This window comes from Neopelma chrysocephalum, unplaced genomic scaffold (assembly GCF_003984885.1).
Source record: "Neopelma chrysocephalum unplaced genomic scaffold, ASM398488v2 Primary Assembly neopelma1_23, whole genome shotgun sequence".
NCBI classification, from domain to species: Eukaryota; Metazoa; Chordata; class Aves; order Passeriformes; family Pipridae; genus Neopelma; species Neopelma chrysocephalum.
The window spans coordinates 19,465,379-19,486,434 of NW_020897691.1; the positions used below are offsets into that span (position 1 = coordinate 19,465,379).

Consider the following 21,056-nt stretch of genomic DNA (forward strand, 5'->3'; position numbering starts at 1 on the left):
GGAATGTGTTAGGGAAACAAACATATATTTTGAATATTCCTGACAGCCAAATTGTGACTATAAAGCTGGGTTCCAGCTTAGACATACCTTCAGGAAAGAAGGGACAGAGTCTGACACTCTTGTTTACAAAATTCAGCTCAGCAGGATGCCAAAGACAGTGAAGGAACCATTCTATTTTACCACAAGATGAATTTTAAGAAATAGAATGTGACAAGTGGGTCTACTATATAGTAATTCAGAGAGACTGATTTGTACATTTCAGTGCATTTTAAAGATATTTTCATGAATGTGATTTAACATTAACGGTATTCTGTACCTCTGAACTAGGGGCAGAGCATGTTCTCACATGATTATGTCTTCTGGTGTGGTGACTTTAACTATCGCATTGATCTAACATACGAAGAAGTCTTTTATTTTCTCAAACGTCAAGATTGGAAGACACTTTTGGAATTTGATCAACTGCAACAGCAAAAATCCAGTGGAAAAGTAAGGCAGTGTATCTAATTTTCTTGAATACCTGCATGTTGTCTTGGTCTTGTTCCTTGAGAGAGTAAAGAAGTTGTGTTTTCAGACCCTTTTTTGTAGCACATGAATGTAACACTTTGTTTAAAACTCAATATGTTATTTGTTTCCAAAGAAGTTGATACTTCAGAATGGGACCTACCTCATCTGTAACTTAATCAAAGAGATATTATTTATTTTAATAGATTTTTAAAGACTTCCATGAAGGGACTATTAATTTTGGACCAACATATAAATATGATGTTGGCTCAGAGGCTTATGATACAAGTGATAAGTGCAGAACCCCAGCATGGACTGACAGAGTGCTTTGGTGGAGAAAGAAACTGCCTTTTGAAAAAACAGGTGCGTAGGATCTTTCCTCCTTCTTTATCTGATTGTCCAACTTTGCTCTGCAATGGTGCAGCCTCACCTTGGATATATGTGTGCAGTTTAGTCCCTGCAGTATAAGAAAGATATTAAGCTATTAGAGACCGTCCAAAGGAGGGCAACAAAGATGATGAAGGGCCTTGAGGGGAAGCCGTATGAGGAGCAACTGAGGTCACTTGGTCTGTTCAGCTGGAGAAAAGGAGACTGAGGGGAGACCTCATTGCAGTTACAACTTCCTTGTGAGTGGAAGAGGAGGAGCAGGCACTGATCTCTTCTCTGTGGGGACCAGTGACAGGACCCGAGGGAATGGCCTAAAGTTGTGTCAAGGGAGGTTTAGGTTGGATAGTAGAAAAAGGCTCTTCACCCAGAGGGTGGTTGGGCACTGGAACAGGCTCCCCAGGGCAGTGGTCACAGCACCAAGCCTGACAGAGTTCAAGAAGTGTTTAGACAATACTCTGAGGCACGTGGTGTGACTCTTGGGGATGATCCTGTGCAGGGCTAAGTGTTGGACTTGATGATCCTTGTGGGTCCCTTCCAACTCAGCATATCCTGTGATTCTGTAATTGCAAAGTTGTTTTAGAATTCATCCAGAATTAGTGCATGGTGCTTTACTCAAGCAGATGTTCTTTCTGTTTCACTGGATTAACTTGCAGAGATAGAAAAAGCTCTTTCTTCTTGAGTGTGTGAAAAAAGGCTTCATGCTACAGATCAAAAAGGTGCTGGGAGCTCACTGAAGAAGTGAAAACAAGTCACCTGTAGCAATATTGAAATTATTCTGTTGTTTTTCAGCAGAATCATTAGTGCGCACGAAGTTCCTGTCTTATAATGGCTAGATTGTTATAACTGCTGTCTTCAGTAGATGTATAAGCAGTTTTCTGTAATTTCTTCTGTCTTGGTAATATTTAGGAATATTTCTGCTGGCAGTTGGGGGAGATTTCATTAATTACTGCTTACAAAGTACTTTGAGATCATGAGTGGCCAGCACAATAGAAGGCTGTTTTCACTTGTTATTCAAAAGTTACAGTTACAAAATAAGAAGTATTTCTTTGCATATCCAGGGACAGTTTTCATAACCATTCTCTCAGTCCATGAAAAATCTATCCCCCAATGTTTCTAAATTTGAATGAATTCATATTAAAAGTGTAATCACTGGAGAATTAATTTGGCCTATCCCTGCAGATGTGATTTTTCACATTCCTGGGAACTTCTGCTTGGAATTTAAGTCATACCATGATTATGTTAAGTGTAAAAACTACAAAGCAAAAATAGGGCAATCAGAGAGTACATGTCAATGGGATACAGTTATGCACTCTTATTTAAGGAATGAAAAACAAAGTAAAATGAGGAGCTTCAGCCATTGATAAGAGATGCAATCTGGGAAAAAAAAGCAGTGTGAGACATAATAAGGAAGTTAAGACAGCCCTCTTGTGCTGTCTGTTTTCATTTTAGAGAAGGAACACCCTTCCACATTTTCAATGCATATTCCTTATTTTGTATGGCAAAGCTTGCCCCTGGGGGACTTTAATATTTGGAATACACACAGAACGTAGGATCTAACTAGCTGGTCTGCAAGAGTCAAGGCAAGTTCCTTTCTTTAGAGCTTGTGGGCCTCTCACAGCTATTTCACACGGGTATATTACTGACCCCTTATCAGTTCACCCAACTTCCAAGCCCTGCAAAGCTTTTCTTAGTTCACTACTAGAGTTCCTCTCCTTTACTGCTGGTGGCAAGGCTCTTCTGCCTCTCAGCTCTAATTGTTTTGTGTTGCTTCTTCTTACTGTTATAGGCTAAAAGACTACTTGCTTTCTGAGAAAAAAATGTAGCCCCAGTGTGAATGATTCGGCAGAAATGCCATATTCCGTATTAACTCATTTTCAACTCGACAGAAAAGAGATAGTTATCCATTTGCCCAAACAGTGACCTAAAAACTTTCCTGTTATTAACAACAATAGAATACCTCACTCTAGCATAATGTCTGGAGCACTTTCTCTCACCTTAATGCATTGCAAAAGAAGTATTTGGAGACTGGATGTGCATGGGTTTGCTTTCTCCCACCTCTTGTGTATTATTTCTCCGATATCTGTGTAATATTCAGATTTGCAATGTCATTTCCAAGTACAGTTTCCATGCTTAGTAATGGGACAGGAGGCAAAATACTAGTAAGACTCTATCAATCCAGAAAAGAGAGAGAGTACAGGTAATTAATTGGGTGACATTCAGGTCAACCATTTTGCAAGTTTCTTATTCTAGTGATCAGCTGTCTTGGTTGCACTCCCAGTCCTTTCTGTATTTTTTCATTCTAGTCCCTAATTTGTAAATCTTTTAGGATACAAGCTCTTCCTGGAATGTTATATACAAGAACACAAAAAACCCACCTCCCACTACTGGGGTCTGTGAAGAGCATCCTAATAAAATAGTGTTTAACTGTTAGTAAAACTAGCTTTGAGTGAGTTTTAAATCATGTTTTGTCCTGCATAGCTGGAGAGATCAATCTTCTAGACAGTGATCTGAATGGTGATACTAAAGTGAGGCACACCTGGACCCCTGGAGCTTTGATGTATTATGGGAGAGCGGAGCTGCAAGCATCGGACCACAGGTAAAGTCCTATGCAAACAATCAGAGAAAGGACTGCCAGGTTAGATTGTGTCATACTGAATTATACCTTCAGAGTGAGGGACCAAGTCTAATTATAATAGGAATTACACCCTTATTCTGTGTTCAGTACCTGTTTGGTGGGGTTTTTTCCCCTTATAGTGGGTTTTATACCAGGGTGGCAACTATCTACAGTCATGTATTTATTTTTATTGCACTTTGATCTTAACAAACACTGGATAAGTTGCAGCAACAGGTGTAGAAAACAGGGCTTTCTGTTGCTTGGTTTCAGAAAGCTCTGACACCTAAGGAAGCTGCTCTGATGGACTTCCATTCAGCTTCCTGCAGAAGAGGAGGAGGTTGGGACTGTGTGACCTGAACAGGTGTAAGACAGGCCACATAGGGCCAGGTTTGACCTCTTCACAGTAGTCAAGTGTGGGTCTTCTGCACCTCCCTTAAAGATGGAGATGGGAGAAGGAAGAAAAATCAAACACCAATGCTTCTGGTTGATCCATATCATTAACTTCTCTTTAGGGATATGAATGACCTTTCTTTGTTAAACTTGTTCTCTGCTTCACTTCTGAGAAACAAATTCGGTAATAAATACACTTTGAAAGGTCCCTTGCATTCAGAATAATATTTGTCTCACCCCTTGCATGCCCTGTGGAAATGCTACAATATTGTTCCTCCTAGCAGTGCTCATTGACCCCCAGGAGCTGTCTCTGTGCTTCTCATGGTGCTCTTGCATACAAGGACTGTTCTGTATTCTTCCAGCAATGGAAGAACATGCCTTTTGCAATCAATTTATCTGTGTCAAGGCTTTGACATTGCTGTGTTCCAAAAAGCACAGTGGAACTACTGCACTCATTATACAGGACCCTGAGGATGCAATCTGTGAAACATGGCTGTTATACATGGCTTTCTATTTCAGCAAACTTGGTTGCAAATACTGCTTTTTAATTACAGTCAGCAGGTTTTCTGTCCCGAAGTCTGTGCTAGAAAGAGGGCATAGCTATATCTTTGTGACATATGGAAATGCATTATGATTCACAGTGCTTAAGGAAATAGTTAATGCTTCCTATAAATTTTTCCCCTTTACTATCCCTTTCTAGCTTTGCTGTTGTTGCTTTCTTATGCCCTGGTAATGAGTATTCAAGAGCCAGGTCTATTAAAACTAGGAGGCAGCAATTTTAACATAGTTATAAGAGCAGCCATTCCAGTTACTGCTCTGTGTGTACATGCAGGTGGAAATCTGAGAATGTGGATTGCATCCACTGAGATGAGTTTTACTCTTTCAGACAGCTCTCTCAGTTTTATTCAGATCTAACACACAGAGAGGTAATTTGTAAGAAATGGCTCAAGAAGCAAGTTTGCAGCCTTGGCAGCTTATAATGATTGACATATATTTGCTACATAAAAACATTATACACTTAGAGTACCTTGTCCTTAATTTTTGGAAGAAGATATCTTTATGCGACCTTGTCTAACAGAAAATAATATATTTCCATCCTGATCTATAGAGGTTTTGGGACACAGCTATTTGATAATGAGTGAAGTATCCTGGTATTTTTAGTCTGCGGGTTTGCCAAAAGTGCTGCATACAACTGTTATTTAAAATCCTTTATGGTGTGTCCTCACTGTTACATTCAGGTAATGCAGGACTGGGAAATATAATTAATAGTGCTCAAGGCATGATCTCGACCACTGCAGGAAAAATGAAGCTTACCTGCCCTACTTCTTGAAATAGACTTTAGATTTATATAAGCATTTCTTATTTTTAAATAAGCATTTTTCCTTTGTTTCATGTAGGCCAGTGTTAGCTATTGTAGAAGTGGAAGTTCAGGAGGTTAATGAAGCTGCCCGTGAGAGTGTTTTCCGGGAAGTGTCATCTTTCCAGGGACCACTGGATGCCACAGTAGTGGTAAATCTGCTATCACCAACACCTGAAGAGAAAAATGAATTTCCTGAGGACTTGCGTACAGAGCTTATGCAAATGTTTGAGGATTATGGCACTGTTGTTCTGGTCAGGTAAGTTTGGGATCCAAAATGGCATGTTATCTATTAAAAGCACAGACTAGAAAATCCCTTTTGTCCTGACAGAGTTAGCTTTGTTTTGGAAGGTACTATGTTTAATTCCTTTCCTGCATGTTGAATTCTTCATTAGAAATGTAATACAAATGTTTTGAATACCTTATACCTCACAACAACCTGTTAAAGAAATAGTCTAACAGCTCTCTTGGCTGAGTGGAAGAGAATTTTATTCAGGACAGCATCATAAAGCAGAGGCTTTTATGTAAATTATCACCTTTAGATTCAGGCCTCACTTCCATGCATTTCTGTTTCTGGTGGGTCCTCGGGCCCTGCTTCACCTCGTCTGAGGAGATCTGCTCTCTTCCACAACTCTTTCACACTCAGTCGGATTTCCTGGCTGGGTCTCCTTTCTGTTGGGGGTCTACTGCTGTTTTGGTAATAGTACAGCTTCTTGCAGTGCTGTCACATGCTGGGTTTGAGAGGGAGAGTGTGATACCTTGTGGCAGAGCAGCTTAATTTCATTCTGACTGATTCTGTACAGGGCTCCAGCACAGCTATGAGACTTCTGTTTTGAGAAATACAGGCAAAAGACCTAACAGTTGACCTCTGGGAAACACCACCAGAAACTTGTTTATGTTATATTGAATCCATTTATTAATGGAGAAAGCTGATGACCTGTTGTTGTGTAGTTTTGTGAAGTACCAATATAAACTGAGGGTTCAAAAGCAGCCCTGCAGGAACAGCAGCATCACCTTGCTTGTGAAGAAAATGAGCAAGAAAAGAACATGCTTTGGTGGTTTTGGTTTAGTTAGTTTTAATTGCTTTAGATCTTGGTGGTATACTAGTCTTTGGGAACATGTCCTCTGAGGTGAAGGGTATGCAGAGCCATAGAAGTTAGTACAGCGGGAGTGTGGATATTGGACTGGGTGCCCCATCAACAGCTGCTGGGATGTTTGTACTGCTGCTTCAGGGGTGATCCAGTAAAGGACAGGGTGCTGGGGTCACACAAGGGAGGATGGGAGAGAAGTGGGATTCACAGATCACCTACTCCTCCCCAAAAAATAGAATTGTGAAGGAAAATACAACTAAAACCAAATGCATAGCTATATATGTATCTCATATATATATATATATATGATACATATATATTATATATCATATGAGATATATATCTATATAGGATAGAAAACTATCATACTTGCCTTTAGGGGTTTTATGCAATTGTGGAGTAAAATGCACTGTTTCTTCTCCTCTGCCTTTTTTCACTAGGATCATTGGAGGTCAAATGCTGGTGACATTTGCAGACAGCAAGTCAGCTCTTCATGTTATGGATATAGATGGTGTCAAAGTAAGATTCTCTCAAACCTTTAACAATAATTTCATAACAAATTTCTCAAAAGTGGCTGCTTAGAATAAGGTAGTTGAGTTTCTAGGTAAATCAAGTAGCATTATTTCAAAGGAAGTTAGTGCTCACAAAGTCCTTAGCTTTCACCACTGCTGAGGCTTTCAATGCAGTATTTCAGTTTCAGGATGGCATGAGGTGACCTTTCATGGAGCTCCTAAGCAGTTCTTAGGATCTGGCCTCTGATACCACTGCAGGATACATGGACTTGGTCATTGTTCTGGCACTTGAAGAAGTTCTCCTGAGATTCTGTGTGACTTTATACTGTTGCCAAAGCATCCTCATGATTGTGGTTTGGAGATTTTTCGTTTCTCTTAAGTGTATCAAATAAACTCCTTCTACCAAGCTGGAACAACATGATTCATTGGCCTCCATGGCAAATTCAGCATTAGCAGTAGGCGTTTACCTTCTCATCCCCTGCTCTTCCTTCCCACGCATGTACTCTGCAATTCATCAACCTCCTCATTTTTGCTGACAAAACTGTTTGTGGGGCTGCCCTGTAAACTCAACCCTGAAGTAATGGATTTAACTCTCATTCTTCTTTAATATTTGCAGTTTTCTCTTTTAATTTGACTCATGCCATTGATGTAATTTATAGCATGGACTGAAACACAATTGTATATGCATAGTGTGTGAAGGTGCTGGGAACCTGGGCTGAGAACTTTTTAAGCTAATTTTCCTGTCGTAATATATCCTGCTGGCTTGGATACATTTCACCCCAAATGTTATAGAGCAACACATGTAGAAACCAGTAGTCCTAACCTGTTTAATAATATACTTTCACATATACATCAACCATATATGAGATTTTCAGGTCAGAGAGTCTCCTTAGAGATGGCAGCAGGCAACAAACTCTTGTGTGTTTTAAAACTGCTGACTCAGAAATTGAAATCTCCCACACCAATATTACTATCATAGTATCCTTTTGATGATATTTGATGTTTCACCTATCTCTCCAATATTTCCCAAATGCAGCAGCAGTGCTTTTGAGCTGTGAAGTTCATTTTCTTTCAAGAATATTACTACAGTCTGAAAACAGGGTTATGGGGGTAGGAAGAGTGTTTCCTTTTCATTTAACTTCTGAAATTGCATCAGTTTCTGAAGCAATTGTACAGCAGGCAGCATTTGCTTATTTTGTTCAGGTGTTCTTGTTTTGTGAAGTTGCTTGGCAAAGGGGAACAATTCTTTTTTTGCATTAGGTTAGAGGCAGAACAGTGAAGATTCAGCCCAAGACTAAAGACTGGCTAAAGGGCCTTCATGAGGAAATTGCTCGAAAACGGGACAGTGTTGTCCCCATGTCCCCTACGGCAAATTCCCATCTTCTGGAAGAAAATTTTGACTTCTCAAGTTTGGACTATGACTCAGAAGGTAAGCAACAGGTTTCTAAGCAAAGTCGTGAGAAATTGCTTCGCTGACTTTGGTTGCACAGGGAAGGTACAGTGTGAGTGTCAGTTGTATCTTGATTTGTAACCAAGCCACACTTTTTAAAGAGAGGATTGTAACTAAAGTCATGACCTGGCACTGTGCCTTGGCAGAGACCTGTTACTTAGATCATCCTATCAATTTAGTGTTTTGATATATGTTAGCAAATTCAGTGTATGGTACAGTTGTCTGTAATGAAACACATGGGTTGGTTACACAAGAATCTTGCCCAGCCTGTGTATTAAATTAATTGATAGTATAGGTTAATTAATTGGTAGTATGGAGAGATAGAGACTGCATTTGCTCACTAATTGTTTTATCTAATATTTTAATCCAGGTGATATAGAGGATGAAGATGATTATTTAGATGACGCTTTGTGTCAATACGTAGTAGCAGACACAGCAGAAGATATGTCTGATGGCTCTGGACATTGTGCATCCATAGCTCTTTCAAACAAATCTGGACAAAACCCACGGCTGTATAAAGGTAAAGTATCTACCTTCCTTAAAGTAAGACCTGAATGTTTGTTGTTTGCGCTCCTGTTGTATTTTCCTATTCATTTTTATTTTCATTCTAGGTCCTCCTGTAGTAGCTATTCATGCTCAACTCCCATTGAGTTAGTGACTGTAACTGAGGCCCTCAGGCATAACAGCAATAAAGCTTAGATTCTCCCTCTCTCTAGCCCAGAGCAAGGCAAGAGTGCTGAAAAATGCTGTTTTATAGCCATGAGAAACTAAGTCTTTTTATCCACTTGATATTGTTTGGCACCAGAGAATGCAACAAGTATTGTGTGTTGTTTTCTTAGGCCCAGTGCAAAATCAAACCAAAGGAATCCTGTTTGATTCAGTGATGGGCTCAACTCTGTCCTTTGAGTAGTAGCAGTGTTAAAGCAGTCAGGTGTATGCTGGGAGGTTGTTTTGTTCATATTACTTGAGAGGCCTAAAGTTTCTCCTTTGTTCCCATTTGATTTATTTCTGAGGAAGCTGAGGTTCGCAGAAAATATATATTCATTCTTGTAGTACTTCATAAGTGTGTTAACTTTTTTCTTGGGCACATGGCTTGTTTGCACATTATTGTGACATGAGTCAGTAAAGAGAAGACAAAGCTGTGAAGAGAATACTGACAAAAACTGCACCAAGAACTAGCTAATCCAGTGGAATGTGATCAGACATGCTTTAGTGGCCAAGCATTGACAGGCTGGGTTACATATTAAACACTTGATTGTGACACCAAGTGATTCAGTAGCTGTGATTCTCCATTCTCTCAGAAGTGCTTTGTCCTCTGACATAACAGTGAAAACTTTAATACCTCCAAAGGTTGAGTCAGAAGTAGAGTTCAAAAAGGTAAAATGAAATTCCTACATTTACATAGACAGATTTTCCAACAGTGATTTATGGCTTTCTTGCCTGTCTTGAGTCATAGGCTCGGTGCAGCGTGGCCAGACCCAGAAACCTAGCCCTGAGTCAAGGAATCATTATTAAATACTGTGAAGCCAATCACTTTTATTATAGGGCGCCTTGCCCTCCAAGCACCTCTGGCCTCCTGTGTGATGATTCATTAAGCCACAGAGAACTGCAGGGACTCTTGTCACCCAGACTAACTCTTCCCCACAAAAAATATCACAAAGTAAATAGAGATTATGGAGTATAGTTTGAAGGAGGCCAGGATGGGGTCATGATCTCACACAACTCAAAATATGATATATTCAATTCATCTTAAAGTGTCTGCAATTTCAGATGCCTCCATAAGCTTCCAATTCTGCCTCAGTAACTCCTAATTGAAGGTATGATGATTGTGTAGCTGGTGTTAGACACAGCCGGAAACCAGTGACAGGCACAACAGTGTGTATGTGTGTTTCTGAGGTCAGAGAAGGGCATAGCCTCACGAAATTGATGTCTCTGCCAGCAGCCTTTTGGGGGAAGGGATTGGGTGGTGATGGCTGGTTTTTTCATGTTCAGTTTCACTGCCAGAACTTCAAACCGTGCTTCTAGGTGCCTGCATGACTGCTTGGATCCTACCGATGAGCCCGTATCTGCAGCTCAGAAGTATTGAAAATGCAGAGAAGAGGGAGGGTGGGCTGGGCAGATAACAGGCTCTGTCTCTCTGGATGCCATCCGCTGCTGAGTGGGAGTAGGAGGCTGTGAGGCAGCTCGGTATTCCCTGCAGAACAAAGCTTTCTCAAAAACAACAACTTGTTTAAAAATGCCTGAAGTATGAGAGACTGCTGCTACACAATTCCTTCCCCATCTCCTCCAAAACTAACTAGGGACAAAACTAAACCCAGTGAATCTTGGAGCCCTAAAGAACAGAGCTGCATGGCTGGGCAGCCATGGTAGGGCAAGAGGACTGAAGTGAAAATCTTCACTATAGCAGACAGGGACAATAAAGCAATCCTTACTTCTTCCCTCTACAGCTGTCAGAGAGGCTTAGACGAGATGAAAGACTGAGTAATTACTTAGTGATGGAAGGTGCAGCCAAAGTCTAGCAGATTGAGGCAGGTGTACCTATTAGGAGATGTTGCTGGAAAGCAGAGATGTGATGAGTGAGCCATTCAGACAGATTTTTGTCTGGCATAAAAACAGTTGTCCTGAGCAGGAAAAGGTGTCTAATCCTCAGATGAAATTCCTGTGTTTGGGATGGAAGAGCAAGGAATTGGCCACGATTAGCCATGGCAGTTCGAATGAGAGCAGGTTGCCACCAAGTCTGGCTGTAAAAAGCTCAGAATCTAACAAGGTGACTAGTAACCCTGAAATCAGATGCAAGCAAGTCTTTGTGTTGGTACAAACAGTTAATAAATGGTGGAAAAGGAGAAAGGGAGAAGCATTTGACAAAAGGGTAGATGTTTCCTGCAGTGGGAGCAGGCAGACATTGGGGGAGAACAAAACAATATGAAAGGAGCCATGTTGTGTTGCTGAGGTACCTGGTTGAGGTGAGCCATTCACAGTCACCTTTCTCCTGATCACTTGGATTTGGTGCATTTCACCCAATGAGTATCTAATAAAAATACTTCAAAAATTTTCCATAGATGATACAGACCTGGCCGATTTGAAGCGGGAGCTGGAGGCAAGTGGGGAATGCCACCGCCGGATTCCAAGCAGGTCTCTGTCCATTCCTACCAGGCCTCGGCCACTTCAGCCGCCACAGAGGCCTCCACCTCCTGGTAAGTTTAACTTTCTTTAATGCTGTGTTGGCCCCAGCTGAACAGGTTTTGCCTGCCATTTCTTGGTGACAAAGAAAGTAATATTTTGTTCTGAAATGTCAGGCTGTTGAGGTACTTGTACTTGCCTCCCAGCCTGTTTCAGCTTGAGTATGGCTGCTGTTAGTACTGGGAGAAGTTTGTCTCTAGAATGACAGATACTCCACAAAAAAAGTGCCTTTAGTAAGGATAGAATGGCCTATATGTTTCACACTAATTCATCACTCAGGTTAGTGAGTTGAGCAGCCACTTTGTGGCAATAAAAATATTGGTATTTATGCCTACTGACTTCCAAAGTCACTGAGTGTTTTCTTACAGTTTCGTGGTTTCTGAATTAATTGTAATCATACTTATAAAAAGCTTTGACAAAATACTTGTTCTGGACAGTTTTCCTTTCCTGCTTTGCAAGCAATTCTTGCTTGCTTTTGTGTTTATGAAAGAAATGCAAAGTGGCTTATGATTTTCAGTGAGGCACAAAGGGGAAGTGATGCTCTTTACCTAAGCTCTGCATACCTGAAACGCCATCAGTGCTGTGCTGCTCCTTTTTTATGGCTACTTCTTGGTGAATGCTGATTGCGAGATCAGCGAGATCATCTTTGCTTTCTGTCTTAGACAAGCTATACATCATGTTTTTCTTGCAGCCCAAAAATCTCTCTTTTGTGTACATTTTCCAATCTTAAACTAAAGGTTCTGTCAGGCTCCCTGTTAAAAGGATTATTCCCATTCATTTCTGAGTCTGTTGCACAGAAGTGGCAACACCAGTATCTGTATTTCTGTGCCTAGAGTGCAATGTTAATGCTCAACTGAGGTTATCTAATTAATTAAATGAAAGTAAGACTAACTAGGAAACTGCTTCCTGAAACAGTTCAAGATTTCAGCATTTTGTTCTGTGTTGAGATTTTTTTTTCACCTTAAATTAGACCAGTGACTGTTCAGCACATCACTCTGCCTAAATTAAAGTGTCTGACTCTTGGCACTCACGCAGAGGGACTCGAGGTCCTCAGTGTCCTACAGGAAGGTCTTGCTTAATGTGTCTGTCCCTGGAGGAGCAGGGAGGGTGATGGCATCTCTTCATCTCTTTTATTTATCACAAACAGTTTCCAAGTACATTGGTTTTGCTCCGTTGCAGATAAAATGTTGTACCAGCTCTTGAATGTAAAAAGCTATTTTTATTCCTCTTTCAGCCGGAACATCAGGCAAAAAGTCCCCCTCAGATGGTTCCCTCTCTCCAGGAAGCCATTCCACCTGCTCCATCCTGGCAACAGCAAAGCTGCTACCTGGAGCCCCTCAGCAGCCAGTAAGTCCTGCTGCTCAGCATGGCCTCTTGCCATTGTCCTGATCTCTTCCATCTACACTGACACTGAGCATCACGTACAATATGCACCTGTCATACAAGAAAGGAAGTCCATCACATGTCTGAGCTGAAAATGCTAAGATAACTTCTAGTACTGTAATAATAGACTGTAGGCCCTGCTAGACACTAGAAAAAAGTTAATAAAGTGCCAGGAATTAGGAAGACCAAAGAGAGAGAGAGAGAATGAATAGTGCTGGTAGCAAAAATGTAATATTTGCCAAAAGATTCTTAAGTTAATTTATACTAAATTCTGAATTGCCACTGGCAAGAACAGAATTTTACAGTTGTATGATCTTAGCTGTAAAATTACAGATATACAAGAAAATCTCTCAAGATTACTCATTCTCATATTTTTTTTAAAGCCTAAAGTCCGGACTGGAATAAGCAAACCTTACAATGTCAAGCAGATCAAAACCACCACAGCTGAGGAAGCAGAAGAAGCTATTAGATGTCTTATGGAAGCCAAAGGAGGTGAGCGCAGCTTTCTTACTGACTTCTAAAAATCTTTAAATAAAGAAAACTGTAGGTGTATTCATCCATCTCATCATAGCCCAGATGCACATATTTCTATTCAGAATTTCACCTGAACACATTCTTGCAAAATTGTACATGGTATTCTCTGTCAGTTCTGGTAATATTAACCTTTTTTGAAGATGATTAAAGTTTTATATTTTGTTGTAGAACTTGCTACTAGGAGCACCTTGGATTATTTATGTCCAGATTTAGTCAGAAAAATTAAAATATAAAGATGGGATCTTACTAAACTGATGTGTTAGCTCAGAGTTGCATAAAAGATATTTGCTGCTCTATTTAGTGAATGCTTATTATTCCAAGCAGAACTACAGAGCAAATACAGCTGCAGGAGAAATAACCTGGATTCTGTTCACATTTGGACAGCAAGTATAGTTGTAACCTAGATAGAAGCTTGCAGCACTTCAGCTTGAATAGTCAAGCTAACAGGCTACTCTGTGTTTAGGCTCTCTATCCAGTCCCTGGAGAAGAGAGCCTTTTGCAAGGGCAAGTTAGAGCAGGAAACTAGCTTAGGTACTGTGAATGTACCCTCCAGGGTTGCACGCAGTCTTTCTGCTGATGCTGCATGAATGAAAATGGCTACCTGAGTTTGCAAGACTCTCAGTTCAGGAGAAAAACACCACTTTTTCATTTATAAATAGAACAAATGTAGTCTGGACTAATTCCATTTATTTAGAAATATCATAAAGGCATAAATTCTTCTGTTTGTTCCTCAGTGCTATTCATTTAATTTTGAAATCAGATTTACTTCCCATTACTTTTGAAATTCACATTAAGCATTTCTCTTGGGGTGGATGAGAAAACTAGTCTGGTTAGCATCACTTTCAGTCCCTGATGTTGTACCACCAGTTGGCATTCACAGTTTTTCCCAAAGTACTCTACAAGACATGCTTGGTATCATTATCTTGACTTTTCAGATTGGGGCAAAAGGAGACTCAGGACTTGAGGCCAGTACTCCTGAACCCCCAGCCAGTGTTTTTTCCACTTGGCCAAATGGTGACACAGTACTGCTAGTTCGGCATAAAATTATTTCAGATGGGAGTTTTTCCCTAACAGCTTATTATTACAAACATGACAGAATTGCAAAGGTCTGTGCTTATTTCTAAAACCTACCTTCTCGGCCTGAGTCAGCCCTTTAGGCCTGAACATTTTGGGAAAGATGATCGTGAAAGAATATACCTTGAAGCTGCATTCTGATCAGGCTGAGATGCCATATTTGGTTTTGCTTTTCAGGACTACAGGAAGATGCAGTAAAGCCTGTTCCAAGCAGAAACCAGACTTTCACGAAACCCGAGCCTCTTCCCAGCATCCCAAAGTCAGCATCATTTCAAGGGTCGCAGGCAGGACCAGTGCCTGTGCCTCATCGTCCACCACCCAAAGTTCCAACTCCAAAGAAGCCAGTACCCCTGCAAAGGACCGGAGTCAAGATGGAAAATGTAAGACAGTTGCAGCCAAATGCATCCAGCCTCCATTACCCAATGTGAACAATGGCAGGAGGGGTAGGCTGTTAAAACAGTTTGTATGAAGTCCTGTCACATCAGCAGGCACTGAAATGATTTTGCATAAAATGTAAGAAAGATTGGAAAGGAAAGAGAGCCATATTCCGCTTTTCTGTTTGTCTGTTCATTCTCTTAGATTTTGTTATCTTTTTTCTGGTTTGTCTAAACCTTCTCAGGATTTAAGACTCACCTCTTCTTCATCACAGTGTTTACTTTTGACCGTGAGTGATTTACTCTGTAATGACTTGAGGCAGCTGCTTCATCAGTTCTGCATCCTGTGCCCTCGCTTTTCTTGTACACCTTGTAATGCGATTCAGCCTTTCAATTTGAATTCTGGAGTCTACTCCAGAGTTCAGGTTCTTAAAAATACAAACCTGTAGGTGTTCAGGTTTTAATCTCTGTCAGGTCTCTACGATGAAGATAACAGTTCACCTCTAGAACTGCTGAAATAATTATTTAATGTTGAAAGCAATTTAAGTACCAGAGAAAGACAAATATAACCTTTTATATTCTTCCTTTAACAGAACCTCTGCTAAGAAAACTCTTTTCTGAGTTGTCAGGACTCCTGCCTTACCTTCCTTTCTTAAAGGCATTCACCTCTTCTCTATAATGGACTTTGTGCCATCTTTACTTTGCAGATTCACAAAAAAAACCCAACAAAACAAAACAAAAAAACCCAAACAAACAAATCCAAACCAAACCAAACAAAAACAAACCAACCAATGAACCAAAAACACACACACACAAAAAAGCAAAAAACACACACACAAAAACCCAAACAAAACAAAAACCCATCAGAAAGCACATGCCAAGTAGCGGTCAGTTTGTTTGTTTTGTCGCCATTCCCAGGTCACTCCTGAAAGGTGCTGAGAGGGGTTGCTATTTTGGTGTTAGTTATGTGAGAGCTTCTGCAGGAATAGATCCATTTCAGTTTGACTCTGCTTTGGAATTCCACTCCTTCCTCCACCTCAGGGAGGTCAGATGGAAGTTGTGTACTTGAAAACCTCTACCCAATCCACCTCGCTAAAAGAGCATGCAGTCAAATGTAGGCAACTTAACAACAGCATATAGACAGAAGTGGCAGGGGATATGTCCGTCATGAAATTCAGAGTAAATATTTTGCCTGCATTAAAATTCTATTATCTTTTAATTCTATGCAAGAGTAATAAAGAATTTAAATGCTTGCATTCAATCACACCAAGTCTGAGAAATCTGAAGGAGCCCTTGCCCTCTTAGATTGAGTTGGGCTCATTATTTATATATTTTTAAATGGTGGATATATGCTAGAATGTACTTTGAGAGCTTACTTTAATCTTCAGTTTCTAGCATCAGTGAGACAGGGCAGAGCCATTAATGCATTTACTGGGTTAACATTAGCTAATTGTCCTTCAGTCTTATCTATCAGGATATACCCAAAGGCACGTGCCCATTAATTTAGGCCTCCCTATGCATTCTTGCTTAAATAACATTAGTCAGTGGAGAGATGTCACAAATAACTCTTCACAGAACTGTGTTAATTTGGCCCAGAGCAAAATCCTAATGTGAAAGGGAGATGGTCAGAAAGAGATGTATTTCTCACACAGGGAGTGAACAGGCTGTCCTCAAATAGCTCTCTCTAAATGAACATGGGTGCAAGGCACGATGCATGAGCACAGAGCCCAGCAGGTACAGTGTAGAACTGTGCTGTCAAGCTTCCTCTTTGTACTGTTTTTTTTTTCTTCCAGGACAGCCAGTTGCTCTTCGTAACGCCATCAATAAGACTTGCAACAGTAGTGACTCAAACTTTAAGGTACCCATTTTTTCTCACATTTCTTCTTCCTTTTCCCCCTCAGGCCATGTCTACAGAAGAGCAGTTTGACCAACAGACAGTACAGTCTCCTTTTGGTGTCCTAGAGCCCCATCTAGAAGACAGAGCTATTCTTTGTCCAACCAAGATCACTCCAGTCCCTAAACCCAGAACACCACAAGCTGGAAAGCCTCAGGAGAGCCGGGGAAGCACTGAAAGGCAGCCCCCCTCAGCAAGCATGGCTGAGGCCATTGTACTGCCTCCCCAGAGTGTTCCCTTTGCCCCAAAGGTGCCACCACGAAGGAAGAAGTCTGCTCCTGCAGCTTTTCATCTGCAAGTTCTCCAGAGCAGTGACAGCCCACTTTTTAGTGGGTCAATGTTCAACAACAACCGCCCTGGGTCCTGCCCCCAGACTGATGTCCTTGCTCGCTCAGCTCCTACAGCCTCCACCAGCCCAGAAAACAGCACAACAAAACTGTTGACACCAACTGCTGCAGAACTGAATGCTAATCTCCAGGGCCTTCCTATAACAGCAGGCCAGTATCCACAACGCTTGGATACCAGCTCCCTTCCAGAGAACACCAGTCTTTTGGGCCTGGACGTGCCTTCTTCCTGCCCTCTTTCCATACAGGCAACATCAGCTACTTCTTCAGCACACACTTCAGAGAATTTAAAACACCCCAACCTGAAAGATTTCAGTCACTGGGTTACATTTAGTGATGATGAAGACAGCAGTGCATTGTCAGAAGGGTTCAACAAACTGCTTGTCTTAGAACAAAACAAAAATACCTTGATGAAGACAAATACTGATTTAGAGTTGTAAAATTTTGCCTCCTTAATGTTCCTACAGAAATCATAATTATGATGCAAAATAAAAAATTAATCTTTTTTATTTAATGAAATAGATTATCTGTCCATGCTACATTTCATTTTCATGTTTAAAGATAAAGATACTGCCCCTGGAGGGAAGTATATAGAGTACATACAGCCTAACATTATCCACAGCTTGTTTGAAAAATTCTTTATTCTAAGTTATTTCTTTTTATTAATCCATCTTAAGATGTTTTATTTCATTTTGGGTACGAATCATATGTAAGAACATGTAATGATGTATGGAAAAAAGACATTAAGAAAAACATTTTCCTGTGGAATTTATATTTTAATCAATTGTTTGAAATAAAGCATCCTTACCTCGAATAGTTAGACTGCCACAGTTATTCTGGAATGAACATCCAGAAGGGGAATGTACACAAGTATAAAGACAGCAGTAACACTGGTATTGCTCTGCTACTTCTGCTGTGGAAACAAGGCTCAGACATATCTGCTTGTAGATCTTCACCAGTGGCTGTGTTGGCAGCACTTACCTTGTTAAACACATTCCTCTCTGGAAATAAAATGAGTGGTGTGTACCACTTCCGGGATATAAAGCAGAACCAGGAGAGGTGGTGCCTGGGGCCAGGAGGAAATGCCTGGTTTTATGCCAAATCAGGCAAGTGGCCCCCTGTATTACAGCAGACATAAGTGCTGTGCTGTTCATGACACTGTAGTAATGTGCCTCAGCTACACCAGAAGGCTTGGGCTGCCTCTCAAAACATTGCTCTGACCTACAGTGAGCTCAAAATCAGCCCTAGTGGGTCTTCTACCACAGTTCCAAAACTCACCTGGTTTTTGTTCATAAGCCCATGTCCAACAACACACTTTGCAGGGAAATAGCACTTGGACAATGACAGTCCCTTTTGGAAGAAATGGTACAGTCTGCTGGTATATTATCTATGCAAATCCTGAAGAAATATGGTGAACAGTTGAGAGCAGCCAATGACACAGTCACTGACTTATTGATGTCTTATGCTAAAGGCAGTTAAGCAATTCAGTAGTTGTGTCCCTGTTCCCATTCTGTGTCTTCATAAGCAAATGCCATGTCAGTATTTTATTTCAACAGTGCAGATGAGGAAAGAGCTGGTCTTGGAACTTAAATGTGTCCCGCTCTAGCTGCACAGGCTTTTGCCTTGCCTTTGGGGTAAAACTGCACAAGATAGATGCCATTTGTGCAAAGCAGGCAGCTAAAAACAATAAACAGATTGCAACTTGTCATGGTAACTTGTTAAGAGAAGCATCAAGATCTTTTATTATTAAAGGAAGGAGAATATTTTTAAGCAGTTGGTGAAGCCGAAAAAACCCCTCATTCTGAAATTTTTTTTCAGAAAAGATGTGTTTAAAAAGGGGGGGGGTTTCCCATAGGAAAATTAATTGGCTTGTTCTCAGCTTCCTGGACACTGGGAATTAAGCCATTTTCTTCCTTGTAATGCCTACCTGTTTCACTGCCACTGCCAAATTTTGAACACAAGGCATCCTGCAAGAGAGGATGCTGCCTTTGTCTGAGTACCTGTCATCCTCCTTGCTCTCTCGTTTGCCAGACACTTAAAAAAAAAATCCCCCAAACCTTCAAAGGCCAAGCCCATAAAACCCAGTGCTAAGCTTCTTATGTGAGTGTCAGTTTAACGTGGCAGCAGGCTGGTGAATAATGCTTAAGTAAGATAATCGTTTCCCTACAAGATGACACAGAGCCTTTGCCTCTTTGTCCTCCTTTAAAAAAAAAAATACAGTGAATATTTATGGGCACATCTCAGTATAAAACATTACGAGCAGTAAAAAAGAAAGAGTATGTTATATGACCATATCCAACATTTTCTGCAAAGATAATTAACAGCTCTAGGACAGCTAATTTACATGTTAATGAAAGTGTTAGCAGGAAAGCCAATTAAACTGGATTTATACAAGTCAAATAAAATCTGCTTTATTACCCTCCTTGAATAAGAGACGGATGTGGCCTTTAGCATTATATCTTATGTCTATGTATGTGGCAAGCTGCCCATTAAAGTATGAATCCCGGCAACTAGCCTGGTTTATGCTGTCAGTGACAGCATATACTGTTCAATTGCAGCAAATCAAGGGAAAGGGACAGACAGTCCAGCTGAAAAGGTTACAGTGCAGAATGAGGAATCTCCTGTCTCAATAAATTATCTTCCACACTGCTGCCCAACATCCCAGCCAAGTGTTTTCTCAGAGGCAGGTACTTGTGACCTGGATTCTAGTTTCAATGGTCAGGGGAAGCAAAGAAGGGCCAGACTTGCTCTGTGTTTGGGAAACCCCCACAGAAAACTAGACTGCAGGAAGCAGCGATTCATTCCTTCTCATTCAGAATTAAGCCAGGCCCCACCACCATGAGAAAAGAGTCCAAGTAACCTGAACCATGGTTATCTGATGTCCACAGCTGTCCTCAGATCTGCTGCTCATCCTCATTCAGACATTATCAATGTAAACTCTGGTTGTCAGTGACAGCTGTCAGTCTTCAGGGCCATATAATGGGTGGGAGGGAATTGCTATTGCATGACATTTTTCATGTCATGAACCCAGCACTTGGGAATCTAAAAACTGTTGACAGCGAAGCCAGGTGTGAATAATTTACCAGGTGCAAGTATACAAGTGTCTGTATGCTTATTTAATGAGAGATTTTGGGAAGAGTAGACTAACACTAACACTACACTGCAACTTCAAGCTGCAGCAAGCATCCTGCTTGCTCTGCTGCATTTACTTTTGGGGTGGGGAAGTGGTTCTCCTTGGTATAGCAACTGACTGATTTAGTTTTTTCAGGTGAGTGATCACTGAAACAAACAAAAAGGAAGAGAACCAAAATTAAAATATTACTGGGAATTTTCACCATGACCAAACAAGATTTTTGCTTTTCTCCTTTTTGTCTGGAATTGCCTTTTTCACCAGATGGAAAATTTCTCATTTCTTGCCAGCTGCTCCACCTGGCAACATGAAGCACAAATCACAGTGAAAGCCAGTTCACAGTACTGTAATCACAGCCATTAAAAACTCGATGACTGTTGCTACTAGAAATACCAGTACAGTCATACAAGAGTACTGGACAGCAAGTGCAAGAGGACTGACCAAACCCTATTAGCCCTCCCTTCCTGTCTTACTGTTTTACTCCTGGATGCCACAATGCAGATGAAACACCATCTTCTCAGACAACTCACATGCACCTGCTAACCACACCTGCAGCTGGGGCCCAGGCTAGATGGGATTAAGGGCATAGTTTGAGATCTAAGAGTTAACATAAAGGCACTGCTCTCAATTAATGTGACACCAGGAAGCAAAAAACATAAAGTTCCTAATGAGAAGCAAACACAAATGCTATGCAACAGACCTGCTGGCCCTTGAACCAATGTCTGTAAATGCTTCAGGAGACACTGCTGCAAATACAAAAGCGAAACTGAAAAACTGTTCAGTTTGGCAAAATATCACTGACCAGCTGCCCCTCAGTACTGTGCCTCTCACCAAAGATGAA

The 21,056-nt window shown here is 40.8% G+C and overlaps 1 protein-coding gene across 1 annotated transcript in view; it reads left to right on the plus strand.

Annotated features, from left to right (window-relative positions):
* SYNJ2 (synaptojanin 2) overlaps positions 1-17,899 on the plus strand; it is a 70,998-nt gene extending 53,099 nt beyond the window's left edge. Inside the window, exons 16-27 of the mRNA XM_027689059.1 lie at positions 328-486; positions 708-864; positions 3,367-3,484; positions 5,290-5,508; positions 6,781-6,859; positions 8,113-8,281; positions 8,673-8,822; positions 11,362-11,496; positions 12,717-12,829; positions 13,249-13,357; positions 14,651-14,853; positions 16,749-17,899. Of these exons, the coding sequence (XP_027544860.1) occupies positions 328-486; positions 708-864; positions 3,367-3,484; positions 5,290-5,508; positions 6,781-6,859; positions 8,113-8,281; positions 8,673-8,822; positions 11,362-11,496; positions 12,717-12,829; positions 13,249-13,357; positions 14,651-14,853; positions 16,749-17,525 (2,388 nt within the window). The 3' untranslated portion in view covers positions 17,526-17,899. The remainder of the gene's footprint in view (positions 1-327; positions 487-707; positions 865-3,366; positions 3,485-5,289; positions 5,509-6,780; positions 6,860-8,112; positions 8,282-8,672; positions 8,823-11,361; positions 11,497-12,716; positions 12,830-13,248; positions 13,358-14,650; positions 14,854-16,748) is intronic.
* The last annotated feature ends 3,157 nt before the right edge of the window (positions 17,900-21,056 follow it).